Source organism: Solanum verrucosum, unplaced genomic scaffold (genome assembly GCF_900185275.1).
Source record: "Solanum verrucosum unplaced genomic scaffold, falcon-dt-bn FXZP01000284.1, whole genome shotgun sequence".
Lineage (NCBI taxonomy): Eukaryota > Viridiplantae > Streptophyta > Magnoliopsida > Solanales > Solanaceae > Solanum > Solanum verrucosum.
The window spans coordinates 888,945-903,383 of record NW_026019936.1 but is presented as its reverse complement, the minus strand read 5'-3'; the positions used below and the strand labels follow the sequence as shown (position 1 = coordinate 903,383).

The following is a 14,439-nucleotide window of genomic DNA, read 5'->3' as shown; positions in this document are numbered from 1 at the left end:
TTCTACCACAACTCTTGTTCATAACAAAATATTTGTTGATAGCAATTCTCGTTGTTAATTTTCTAACCCGATATTCAATATTTGTATTGAAACCCAACTAAATCCGATAACGAAATTATATAGAATATATTTTTAGTATTCTATATCGATATTCATATTAAAATTCGATTAGATTTGGATTCACATAGAAGTCAAATTCAAAATTTCTGATTAAGAATACAAGAATACTTAACAGTTACAACTCTACCACAACTTTCGTTCATAACAAAATATTTGTTGATAGCAATTCTCGTTGTTAATTTTCTTACCCAATGTTCAATATTTGTATTAAAATTCGACTAAATCCGATAACGAAATCACTTTGTGATATGCACTTATATATCCAATATATATAATTTTACATCCATCTTCCCTGAGCTGTCACGTATCAACTTCCAAATAGAGAAGCCAATGCTGCAACTCTTCAGCTCTACCAAGCTCTGAACAAACACAAAAATGGCAGAAACCTCATACCCCCTACCCCCACCCCCACTATCAATATGCTTCCAGTTATTGATCAGTCGACCCCCCACCCCCAAGTCCTCTGGTCACGTGACCCACCCCACCCTTCTCTCTCACGCCTTTTAGCAGGCAAAAAAAAGGAGAACTGTAACGTCAATTTGAAAAACTTCTCTCTCTCTTCTCAACTCTTTTTCTCTCTCTAAAAGTTTATAAAATGTGTTTCTGAGTTTGAATTCTTGGTGGGTTTTGAGAAAAAATGGAGTATTCTTCTTCAGAAAATCTGGATGATGGAGAGTTATGGCTACCTTCTGATATTTTTCCAGTAGAAGAAACTGTTTCTTCTACTAATAATAATAATAAGCTGAGTTCTTCTCTTTGCTGTTGTTACTCTTGTGTTCTTCTTCTTCGTCATCATCATCACAATAATCATAGCTCTATTTTCATGGCTAAACAAGAAGAATCTGCTGCTATTTCACTTCTTCAATACCGTACTCATAATACCCACAGTGTTCCAAAGCCATTTCCCATTACTGAGGTAAATGGGTTTTTCATAGAATCTCTAATTTTTCGCTACATTAGTACTGGTATTTTGCTCCGTTTTGTTGTTTTTCTTCGAATTTCGCCATTGTTGCAGAGGTTCAAAGCTTCTTCTTCGTTTTTACTTACTGTTTTTCTCGATATTGCAGCGGCGGTTCAGACCGGCTGAGAGGTGCTGTAGCTGTACGGATTGTTCAATTTCAGAGTATTTTGAACGGAATAGAAGAGGAACAGAGCTGCTTCTAACCGGTTCACCACCGGTTCAACTTCAACACCAGGTAGAACCGAAAACTTAATTTTTGTTCGGTTATTTCTCGATTTTCAACTTTCTCTTACAAAATTGGTATAGGTTGAGAGTTTGATGGATGCAAGAGCTCTGATTTTACAGAAGGAAGAGCAGAACCGGTTCATCAGAATGCAGAGAAGAAACCTCGGCCTAGACCGGTTCACCGGAAACCGGGTTTCGTCATTTGTGGGAGGCAGTGGCAGTGGTGGCGGCGGCGGCGGTGGTTTTAATGGTGAAAGTAGTTCTGTGAGAGATTATGGTGGAACTGGTGTCTTCCTCCCAAGAATACCCATCAATATCAACAACAATGGTAGAAAGAGACAAGGCAAGTCAATTAAATCATTCAGCTACGTTGCTCGAATTCTTCAAAAATGTTGACGGATGCTTGTCGGATCCTTTAAAATTAATGTAATTTTGAAGAATCCGATAACGATAAGAGTGTGACAACATTTTTAAAGAGTCTGAGCAACGTAGTTGTGTTGAGTTACTAATCTCTTACTTTTGAACATTATTCATTAATTGTTGGTTATCATGATTAATGAGCCGAGAGGTCGATCACATCTTTTCCAAACCTCACTTGTGAAAATATATATGTTATTGTTAGATTACAACTACATTCAATGTAGAGATCACAACGGTGCGAGTATAACTTAATTCGCAAAAATTTCAACATGCTTTGCCTTGCTCTTCATAACATTTTCTCCTATTCTCCATCCGGCTCGCCTCGTTGCCATCCCTAGTTCAATGTGAATATACATACCCTAGTCTTAGTTTAAAGCTTAACAAGTTGAAAGGCATTGCCATCACATGCAAAATGCATACTCTTTCCGTTTCAATTTGTATGCTTAATTTTTGTTTGACTAGACTAGTAGTTAAAAAGAACAAAAAAAACAAAGCTTTTTTCATGTAAGTTAATATAATATGTATGACATTTGGTAAGAGAGGTTTGCTCATGTAGTAAGCGTTTTCTACTTTCGATCTTAAAGTTGTGAGCTTGAATCATCAAGAGAACGAAAATGTGAGAATTTCTTGAGTGGTAACTTTTTTTTTGAATGAAATTCTAAGTTCAACTTGCATGTACCTTGACTAATTCTACGATAGATATGGTATAATTCTATCTACCAAATCTTGGATAGATTGTGTGGTATACCTAGTATGAACAAGTGTGTCACTAAAAGGGGTAAGAGTGTTGTGCTTAAATGAAGATGGATATTATTTTAACTAGATGGAACTAGTTAGAAACACCAAATCACAAAGTACTTAAAGATGTAAATCTTGAACTAGTGTTGATAAATTATTTTTAGAGAATAAGAATAGATCCTTGTGGTTCGATCCCTTTTTGAACTCTGTGCATAATAAAAGCTTAGTGCATCGAAATGTCCTTTTAAGAATATGATGTTCTTAGTGGTAGAATGTTCCATTTTCCTTGTTTGGTTTGCTAAGAAGTAGAGGAAGGGAGAAACAAATTTTATGACTTATTCTTAGGTGAGTTAGCTGAGGGATTATTCGAAACAACCTTTGTATCTCTCAAGTAAGAGTAAAATCTACGTATATCCTATCCTCTCCTATCCAGACCCCATTTTGTGTGACTACATTAGATATGTTGTTCTTAGCATAGTTAAGTTATTATAATTATATCACTCTGAACTTTTATCAATTTTTTATGACTTGTTCTTAGTTGAGTGAAATATTTTCCTTGTTTCCTCTTTTACCCCTTTTTTTCTGATAGGGCACACATGAAAAAGTGGTTTTTTGGGAAAAGCAACTGACATCTGACCCTCTCTTATATCTTTTGGTTATATATGGTAGTTCATACTGAAATTTCCTTTCTCATATTAAATGTTTGGCAGTTTTGTTTTAAGGGGAGGATTTGTAATTTGTTGCATTCTTTAGTTAGGTTGCTTACCTCTTGAATGCTTGCCCCCCTACCTCACCCCACCCCACCCTCCAAACAAAATTAGCCCATGAAAACATAACCCGTCCAAGTATGGTTTGTTTATGACCCGTTTATTTGCCTAATTAAGCACAAATGGCTTTTGGGCGGGTCAATAGTCCGTCTTTTTACTAACTTATCCTATTTCAACTTACTCAATTTCAATTTAACTTGCCCATTTGACACCCCTTCTAGTAGCTACTAAGATGTGAGCAAGATTAAAACTAGGTTATGAGAATTAATGATTGTTTATTCACAAAAAAGGTCATCTCGGTGCATGAATCATCTCGCTTTCACTCAGGGTTTGGAGAAGAAGGGTCATACACCAAAGTAGTGTAATGTAGACACCCATCTCGAGGCAAAAATAATAACCAATTCCACTTCTTGAGCTCATAACCTATTGAAAACAACCTTTATCCTTACAAGGTACACCACTCCTCTCATATTTCACTTGTGGGATTACACTGAATATGTTGTTGTGAACCCTAACCTATCGATCATACCGAGATAACTTTATTATTGCTCAGATTTTTCATGTATATGAAGTGTGCTTTTTTGAGAAAGTTTTTGTAGGGTCAAATTCTGATTCATTTTTCTGTATGGCAGGTGGTAGAAATTGGCAAGATGTTCAACAAACTAATCAGAGATATCCATGCATATGAGAAATGGCAAAAACCTAAAGAATTGGACCTATTGATATATAGTAGTTTGATCTTTAGATATAGTAATTTGGTAGATTTAAATAATTGAACTTAGCATATGGTTGTGTGTAATTTTTATCTAATTGCCAATTGTCTTTTTGAGGGAAAATGGTGAAGTCTTTTGGCAAAAGGGCCTATTTTTAAATCTTTTCCTTTTTTGTGTCTACATATGTCAATTGTAATGTGACTTCTCTTTAAATATGTGTATTATAATAAATGCTTCTAGTTATGGCCACACATGCCATTTTGTAAATTGTTGTGGCCTTTTGGATTTAACTTGGTTTTTGGAAAATAATATTTGAGGTTTGGATTAGTTTATGAGCAAGTGTGTAAAATTGGTGGGAGTTCATTATGAGAAATATATAGTTTGTGGTAAAATACTTGTATTAATAATTGTATTTTAAAGAGTGTGTAAAGTACAAAGTGAATAAATAAAAATAAACGGAGAGAGTAATTGATTGTTTGCCAATTTTGATTGGTGAGGGTGTTTTAAGTAAACATATTTTGCCTTTCGGAGACAGATGAAAAGACTCATCAATGAAAATTCATGACACCAAAAAGTAGTAGACTTGTCCTAATCCTTGGGTTCTCCAACTTTGCTCTATTCTTTATATAGAGGAAGTCTTGGAATAATGATAAAATTATTTTTGTATGACTTATATAAATTACAGGTTTGAGTTGTGAAATTAATAGTGTCAAGATAGATTGAATATCACATTCCTTTGGGTATGTGGTCTTGCCCTCGACCGACTTTGTGTGAGCATGAGATGTGAAGGGTAGTTTTAAAGCAATTGTAGAGTTCTCCACGTAAACGTAAAAATTATGAGTTTCAAACGTGAAATCAATCACTACATAAACTAATTATGTCGTATATTCTTTGAGGATTAAGACCTTTCAGCTCCCTGTTAGGTGATATATTTTATGTACCAGATTATTCCTTTTAAATGTGTATCTATGCTTTTTATCTGGCGTGTCCAAAAATAAATCACCCTTATATGTGTTACGGATAAGATGCATTTAACTCAAAGAAGTGTCAACCATAAGACAAATATCAATTACAAATGTGTCCAAAAAATAAATCACCTTTTATATATATGTTACACATATTTGAAAAAAAAAATGTAAACCATAAGACAAATATAAGTTACAAATGGAATTAGGATAAACGTTAAACAAACGTGTCCAAAAAAAATAACCACCCTTTATAGATAAGATATTTTTTAACTCAAAAAGATGTTAGTCACAACTCATAAGATATACATCAGTTACAAATGATTAAAATACACATTTAACAGATGTATCCAAAAACAAATCACTTACGATAAACCATAAGATAAAATATTAGTTACAAATGGTTGATATTCAAGCCCTTCCCCTCCAATTCTTGCGTTAAACTCCACAATTTTTTTTTGTGTTTAAATCCTATTTATCTATTACACATTCAATCCCATCAACAATATTTAACCTCTTCTCCACTTAAAAAAAAAAATCCCAATCTTTTCACTATCATTTTCAATATTTTTTCTTCTACCTCTTCATTATTATTATTTTCATATATTTATCTATCCTTCTCCCTATTTTTTTAGTGAGAGGGAAAACAAAAATATAATTTGAAAAAAAAAAAGTTGTTATAATCATGGATTTCTCAAAAGATATTGAAAGACAAAAATCAGTTATGGGGTACCCTTCAATGGCTAGACACAACCAATATATTTCTCATCAACAAACAATTCCTTCATCATATAACAATTCTAGTTTTATTATGCCTAGTAATTACAATAATTACCCTAATAATAATAATAATAATTCATATAGTGTGAATTATTCCCAAAAGTATTTACCATTGCAAGATCAAATTGGTAACAATATCAACACTAATTCAACGTCGTTCGGTCGTTATGTAACGACCATGATGTTAATATTAGTTATGTCGATGATCATGTTCAGTATAGTCATCTGGATGCTATTCGGAAAGGAAAAGCCTCAATTTCAAATCGTATCGTTACAAGTTCCTATAGGACTCGTGATCACAAGTACCTCAATGTTAGGTAATTGGCAAGTCAACATATCAATGAAAAATCCAAATAATGAGCTAGATATAAAAGTAAATCAAGGGAAGGTTGGGATTTTCTATGAGACAAATTTATTGGGTGAGAATATTATTGATCCTTTTAATTTAGGGGAAAAACGTTCCACTTTCTTATTTTCCAATTTGACAACGTTACCTGGTACCTTCCTTGAAAAAGGAATTTTGTTAGAAGCTAATGGATCAAGAAATGATTCCGGGGTTTTGAGATTTGCGGTACAAATTAATATGGGGTATGAATATTCTTCCAAGACAGAGTCAAAAAGAGAGAGGATTAGGGTTTATTGCAATGATTTGAAAGTTCAATTTGGGCATGGGTTGAAAGATAAAGGGGAGTTGATAAAAGATGAGAGTGTAGATTGTATCGGAACCACAATATGAAGTTTATGAGTTGTTAAATTAATTCGTTGTTGCCCTTTTACTAGATTAGAATTTTTCTTTTTATCTTTGTACAGTTTCTTTTTTATTTTCTTTCCTTGGGAATAGGAAACAGTGTAAATTTACAATAGTATATGAAGACATTTACTTTAAATTGTATTTTGCAAGTATTTTGTTTTTCACTTTTCTTGAATTTGGGTAAAAGTAATTTAGATGCGCTAACATAGGAGAATGAAGATTATACTGAACGTCAAACCTTGTAAACAATGAATTTTTTATTTTACATGTTCATGATATACCAAAATTAAAAGTGTCAAATAACTCAAATTTAATTAATGAAAATATGACTCGCCTAACCCAAACTTGGGCTGGTTGGATTGGTTATATGTTCATTGATGGATCATTTTGGACATAACCTAAATTAATCAATCTATGAGCTAAAAGCCTTGGCGATGAGCAAAATCTCCTGAAAGAGACGAAAACAAATATCTGATATACACATCTGGCATACATATAACATATATTTTTAGGTGTTGATTCCTCACAGTTGACCTATACATATAGTTTGAAAACACATACTTTGAATTCAGTTAGTTACACATACAACTGATGTCTTCACATACATCGAACTTCTACTTTGAAAATTAAACACGTACACATCTATAGAGTTTAAAATCAGACACCATATTCGCGCGACTTCATCTAGAACGAGATATTGTATACGCACGAATATAGTGTATTTTGCTATATTTTGAATGGAAAACACTGAGCTATATACTACCAAAATGAACACTAAATAGTGCTATTTATGAATCTTCTCTTATGTAAGTGAGAGCTAAGGCCTATAAAGGCTAATGGGCCTTTGGCCTCACATGAATGGGCTCATTTGATAGAAGATCAACCAAATGGACTACAATCTAAGGTCCAACTAGGCTTCTATTTTAAAGGCTTGTTTGATTGGGGAATAAGTAATTTTGGGATTAGTTATCCCAGAATTGTCATTCCATCTCAATGAGAGGTAAAATAAAATTATAATCTCAGAATAACGAATCATGGAATAACATGATATAATCTCAACCAAGCATGAAATAAATTCATCCTAAAAATTAATTTCGAAATTAGTTATCCATTATTCTTCCTCCCAAATGAGCTCTAAGTCATTTAGTTGGATCTAAATAATCATCACAAATATTTATTTGGACCAAAATTAAGTGAAATAACATTTAAATGCTAACAATTTCCAACTTATTTTCCCAAACATAGAAGTCGGATCTAGAGTATAACATATGAACTTAATAAATCTTAACTTGAGGTCATTTTGGGAACTTCTAATCTCTATAACAACTCCTTTTCTAGTACCATTTTTTTTTAAAATGTATATTATTCTATCATAATAATTAACTATTTATCAATAACAAAATGCGTCACTTGGCGTAAATCTTAGTCCACACATGTCAACAAATTATAAACCATCAAGTTATACTTCGATCCGATGTAAACGCTTACTTAAATTTCATTAACTATCAATTTTTTTTCTAGTACAATTTTGATTAGAATAATTTTAGTTTCACTTTCATGTGAGTTTCTTTCTATCTTTTTTTCCCCTTTCTTAATCCCCTATATTCTTCTCTAATTTTTCTTCATAGAATAGATTAGAAGAATTCATAGGGGATTTAAAAAAAAAAATTAATTAAAATGGGAAAGGAAGAAGAAAAACCAGTTTTGGGATATCAAAAATCAGAATATTCTTACCAAACAAATCCTCAATTTTACCAATCAGACCCTCAATTTCATCAAATACATCACCCCGCCTATATCGAGCCTGGTCCGGGTTACCCTAATCACCCATCCATACAACAACCTTATCAATATTACGAATATAATTACCCTGCAAGGCCACTACCTTATGTTTCCCCTGACGTAGATCAGGGGTTCTCATTTGGCAGAGTCATGCTCTGCCTAATGCTTTTTTTATTTTTATTTGCAATGATTATAAGCATGTTCACTATGATGGTGTTCATGACACTAAAACCTACATTCTATTTGGAATCGTTCGAGGTCCGCTTGTTTGATTTATCAGGCAATGGCGGACCTGGGACAACATTAAAGGCTAATTGGGAGACGAAAGTATCAATTAAAAATACAAACACTAGGTCATCAGTACTTGTGAATCAAATCGAAACATCCTTGGTGTATAGATATGTTGCAATAGACGTGTCTTACATGGACCATGTCGAGATTCAGAAGGATAGTAACGTCCAGATACTGGACGCCTTCTCTTTCCCTAGCTCGAAACGAACGTTTAACGCGGATTCTGCGGTGAAAGAAATGGCTAAAGATAGACAACGAGGGCAAATTATGTTTGATTTGAAACTTGAGGTACAACTTATGGTTAAGTCTAATGTTTTTCATAAATCAGAGAAAATGCGTTTGTTTTGTGAAAGAATTGCATTAGATTTTAAGAATACTACTTCTAATATTCCAACATGGAATGGTAATAAACATGAATGTGTATCAGGTTTATGATTTTTGATGTAATTATAATGTAAGAAAATAAAGTTTATAAAATTTTGATGTATACAAATTAGAACATAGGTAAAATTGAGTTGAATTTAGGATGTTTTATTATGTTATGTTTTCTTGTACAAACCATTAATTTATGATCAAATGTTGTGTTTGTGTTATCTTTTTATTGTTTCATAAATTATTGCTATGTTGGATGTAGTATTATGCTATACTTGATCAGTCGAACGTCTATCAGAAATGATGGATGTTTTATTATGTTATGTTTTCTTGTACAAACCATTAATTTATGATGAAATGTTGTGTTTGTGTTATCTTTTTATTGTTTCATAAGTTGTTGCTATGTTGGATGTGGTATTATGCTATACTTGATCAGTTGAACGTCTATCGGAAATGATGGATGTTTTATTATGTTATGTTTTCTTGTACATACCATTAAGTCATGATCAAATGTTGTGTTTGTGTTATCTTTTTATTGTTTGATAATTAAGTTGTTGCTATGTTGGATATTGTGATAGTATGCTATACTTGATAAGTTGAATGTCTATCGGAAACTGTCTTTTTACCTTTATAAGATATGAGTAAGAATGCGTATACATCATCTTTTATATTTTGACAAGTACGTATCTCATATTTTTTTAAGTTCAATAACAGTTTAAACAATGATTCTTAAAATTTGCTTGTACCTTTTAAATTAAATGTTTCCTACCCCTAAAGTGCTTGCTCCACAATTGATTTGATAAATCATTCACTTTATTTTGAAAAATTATTTAACATTACTTTAATTACTATCTTTTTTATAATGCATCCTTCATTTGTCACTATATATAGTAACACTCACCTTAATGATTTCATTTGTCAATTTTTGAGTAGGGTCTTTTTTTTTGTTTGCTTCTTTTATTTTAATTTCTTTTATTCTAAATTGTATGCAAATTGCTAATAAAAATTTGATCTTCTTTTTCTCCCCACTTTTCATTTGGACTTTTCTCATTGATGGAATTTTCCCACTGACTAAATTTTTCTATTTTTAATTGAAGATCAACTTTAAGTCTCAATCTAATGACATCTTTTTTCTTTTCTAGGAAAAGAAAATAATTGTGAAAACATTATAGAATTGGGGAAAAGATGTTATAAAAGAGGGAGGGAAAAAAAGGGTTGTTGACCAAAAGATATTATCGGGACGAATCTGATTTTCTTCACCTCTTATATTCGAGCTTTGAAAATAAAATGAAAACTTAAATAGGAAAATCAATACCTTTTCTTATAATGGATTTTACGCAATGCAAAATTCAAATTTAAGGATATTTGAAAATGAATATCGAGCACCGAATAAAATATATTATTTTTTTTAAAAGGGAAGTGTGACATTGTGATCAAACTTGAAATGATTTTTTTCTTAAATTCTATATAGTAATTTGGAATTATTGGAGAGTTCAAACTTCAAAGAAGATGTTGTGGGGCCTTTTTGGCAGTACAAATAATTGATTTTTTGTAGGAATAAAAAATGTGTCATGACTAGAAAAAAAAAGATATTTTTACTTTTTGGATCAGAATATTGGATGATATATACTCTATATAGGATAGACTGTGAAGTTTGAGTAATTTGAATTTATTTTAGAAAATTTCAATTTTGGAGGTAAAATAAATAAAATATTCTATCAAAACGATTCTTTTTTTAGTGTTCAACTTGAAATTTTCATAAAAATTATTGTTGAGTATGACGAATTTTTTCGAAAGTAACATATTTTTGATGAATTTAATATGAGTACGATATTATTTTAATATGATCCAAATAATATAGGCTTAGACAATATCCCTTGATTCTTGTGCTCTTTACTATGAATAATTTTAATGAAAAAATGTCTGAAATATATCTTAACTTTGATAGAAATTGTTGTAACAATATCGAACTTTGAAAATGACATTTTGCCCCCTGCACTATTTAATAGTGTATTTTAAAGGTATATATGTGCTCACGTGGACATCATAAATATTGTATAATTATAAATAGTAATGTGTCCACGTGGACATCATAAATATTGTATAATTATAAATAGTAATGTGTTCACGTGGGCACATATATACCTTTAAAATACACTATTAAATAGTGCAGGGGTAAAATGTCCTCCATAAAGTTTGGTATCGTAACAACAATTTCGACCAAAGTTAAAGTATTTTTCAGACCATTTTTCCCTAATTTTAACATGATTTAACAGATATGTTTCCTGAAATTTTTAATTATTAATCTCAATAATTATTTTTAAGTGATTCGATAGTATTAAAAAAAAAATTATTAACACTATGTATGCATTTTAATCAGCCAACCACAATATTCCACCTACTAAAATACAGGAGCATCCAGAAGCCTTTTGTTTAAGGGTCATTCTCATGAATTAATTAACTTGATTTTGTAAATTGAGAAATCTATTTTTTATATACATTTATGGATCAAATGTTTTATTTTGAGATTTTTTTCTCCATTAGACCTACTTTTCTGTATCTTTCTTAAGCCAATAATTGTTTTCTAACATTTAGTAACATTTTCAATTTCATAAATTTTACCATAAAAGCTTTTTTCATTATTTTAACAATATAATTTTGACTTCTTGAGCTATAACATAAAAAAAGAGAGAAAAATTCAAGAAAGAAAAATTGTTTTACTGATTCGAGATGAATATTTGTTATCGGTGGAGAAAAAGAATAGCCATAAATTCCAAATGATCAACAAACTATTGATTTCTTTTTCGATAAGTTCTAAAAGGGAGCAGAAATATCATAATAAATTTGACTCATCAAATTAATTAATACGTGTATAAATACATTAAAAAAATTATTATTTAGAATTTATAAATTTAAAATTCTTTTATCAGCCTCTTAAACCTATATATTCTAATGAATCTATTTAATAATCACCATTTTGGGAACATAAATTCCCAACTCCACATTTTTTATTCTTTTGAATTTTTCTACAATATGGTCTACAAAAATGAAGTTGAAGGAAAGTGCAATAACAATGTGTCAAACCGACAATACTTTTAATTAATTAATTCACATGTGAGAGTCAAATATTTTTAAGCAAACAATTGTTGACTTCTTTAAGTCTTTGGGGTACTGTTTTGGGGGCGGCTAATTGGAAAATCCAAACATAGGCTACTCACAAAATTTCGATATTCGTATTAGAGTTCGATTTCATTCAGGTAAAAGGGTAATTGAATTCATTATGAAATAGTGCTCCCACGAGGATTGAAATTAAAAGTGAAAGAACTTCAATCATCCCAACATAATTCATGATGATTGGATTACAAATTCATTTCATTAAAAAATAAAATAACACAAATTAGCTATGGGTTATTTTTATGGCTAAAAAAAAAGATTTTTTTAACATATATAAATTGATCGAAAAAGAAAAGATCTACGAGCTAGACATCCATCATGGTCGAGCTATTTTTAATTTAAGCAGTTAGACAAATAAATATACAAACTATTTATTAGCTTAGTTCTTCTGAAAAATTCGCTACTAATTCTACTTATAATGAATTATGAATTTTTTTTTGTATATATCTAAACTATTTTGGCAATAAATTAGGTCTGATTATTTTTACAATCTATTTTCTTTTTTTAGTATTTGGTTGTTTAATAGACATTAAGATATAGCTTACATTAGAGAGATACTAGAGGAAAATCAAAGATTAGGCAAAAGGTAGGTAAATGAATATCATGACAAAGAAAATGATATTATTATTTAATTGACCATTTTAGAGTGGTTGATTGCATGAAAAAAATATTCATCTTATCACATTATGATATAATATAATATATATATATATAAATAATAACATACCAATTTGATTCTTCTTTCTTTTAGTCTTCTCTTTTATTTTCCTTCTTACTACTTATATTTTAATGTATATGTTATAGTTTAGTTAAACGTAAGATTAAAAAAAAATATAATCTTAAAAATATTATAATATGGTCACTCCTAGTGTTTCAAATGCAACAAGGAAAACTCCATGACAACATTAATATTGAAGTTATTGATGTAACAAAAGTCATCGTTCGATTTCATTTTTGAAAATTAGTTACTATCTTAAAGTTTCAAATTCAACAAGTAAAACTTTAAAATACTATCTTATTTTTTATTTTATTTTTAAAATTGAAATTTTAGGATAGTAATTATGTTTTAATTATACAAATTGAAAGTGACTTTTTATTAATTTTTCATATTATTAACACTACTCCGCTCCTCCACAAATTTCATTGTCATCATAGTTGAGATGTTAACATCTCCACTCAATAACATATTGGACTTTTCTTCATGCTAAAAAACAAATTAAAAAAAAAGTACAATATTTAATTATAAATTTAATTATTATTATTATTATTATAAGAATTTATAAATTTGTGATACTTCCATCTGTCATATTTATATTAGACCTCATTGTTGAAAATAATAAAACAACTTTGTAACGTCAATTGAACTAGAATTTTCTCTTATGTTAGGAAGATTTAATAGATTATATATAATTCAAAATAATAATAACTTACTTTAATATGCATGGCATAATTTAAAATTATTTTTAGTTAAAACTTTTGAAACCAAATTTTAAATGCAAAAAATCTTAATAAGAGATGCTTCCTCTTTTAACGACTATAATACGTTCCAATTTTAAATAAGTTGTGTAACATGATGGCATCTTAATTTAAAATAAGAGTCGGAATCAATAGAATATAGAAGAAATGTTGCGCATATAAATAAGTCTTATACTTTAGTGATGTGTTTCAAATTCGTATGAGTCTATATTTAGAACAGACAACATCATTAATGGGTTGGTTTAATAGAAAGTGTATCAAAATTACTTTTATGTCAACCTTGTTGATGATAGATCAAAGTTTAATTGAATTAAGATAAAAAAAAATTAAAAAATAGAAGAAATCTCTAAATTAAACTAATCTAAATTCAGAACGAACAATATCACTAACGCATCGTAATGAAAAAAAATAAAAATAAAGAAGAAGAATACAATAGTCGTCGGTGGGTGAGCTGGATGAACCTTTTTCCCTATTATTTGGCCACCCAACACGTGTCATTTACTGCTTTTTTTCATATTAATTAATTTAAACATTTGTTACTAATCATTTTTCATAAAATAACAAAAAAAAAAAAAATGAAAGTAAAAGTTAAAAAGAATCACTACACATGCATGCCTAAGCCTTTTTTTTTTTAAAGAATAATCTTTGAGAAAAGTGCTCAACTAATTTTAGGTAATTATGTATATAAATATTAATTGAAGGAAAGCTTCTGAACGATTTTATTAATGTAGTTCAGAATATGAAAACATAAATACACAAAGAACTCAAGTGAATTCATCATATATTATATATAAATCATAGGTTTAAACGGTAAAAACAATCAATAATATTTATATTAAAATAGAAATAGACTATCTACGTCATATCATTTGAGATATCACCTTTTTTTTGGGTGGGGGTGGGG

General features: G+C 30.0%; 2 protein-coding genes across 2 annotated transcripts in view; both read left to right on the top strand.

Annotated features, from left to right (window-relative positions):
- LOC125835628 (uncharacterized) overlaps positions 1-14,439 on the top strand; it is a 201,324-nt gene that overhangs the window by 51,075 nt on the left and 135,810 nt on the right.
- On the top strand, positions 698-4,022 carry LOC125836431 (uncharacterized). Its single transcript, XM_049515601.1, has 4 exons — positions 698-1,036; positions 1,188-1,316; positions 1,388-1,649; positions 3,864-4,022. Exons 1-4 carry the CDS (start codon positions 758-760, stop codon positions 3,917-3,919), a joined length of 726 nt encoding a protein of 241 aa, XP_049371558.1. The 5' UTR covers positions 698-757; the 3' UTR covers positions 3,920-4,022.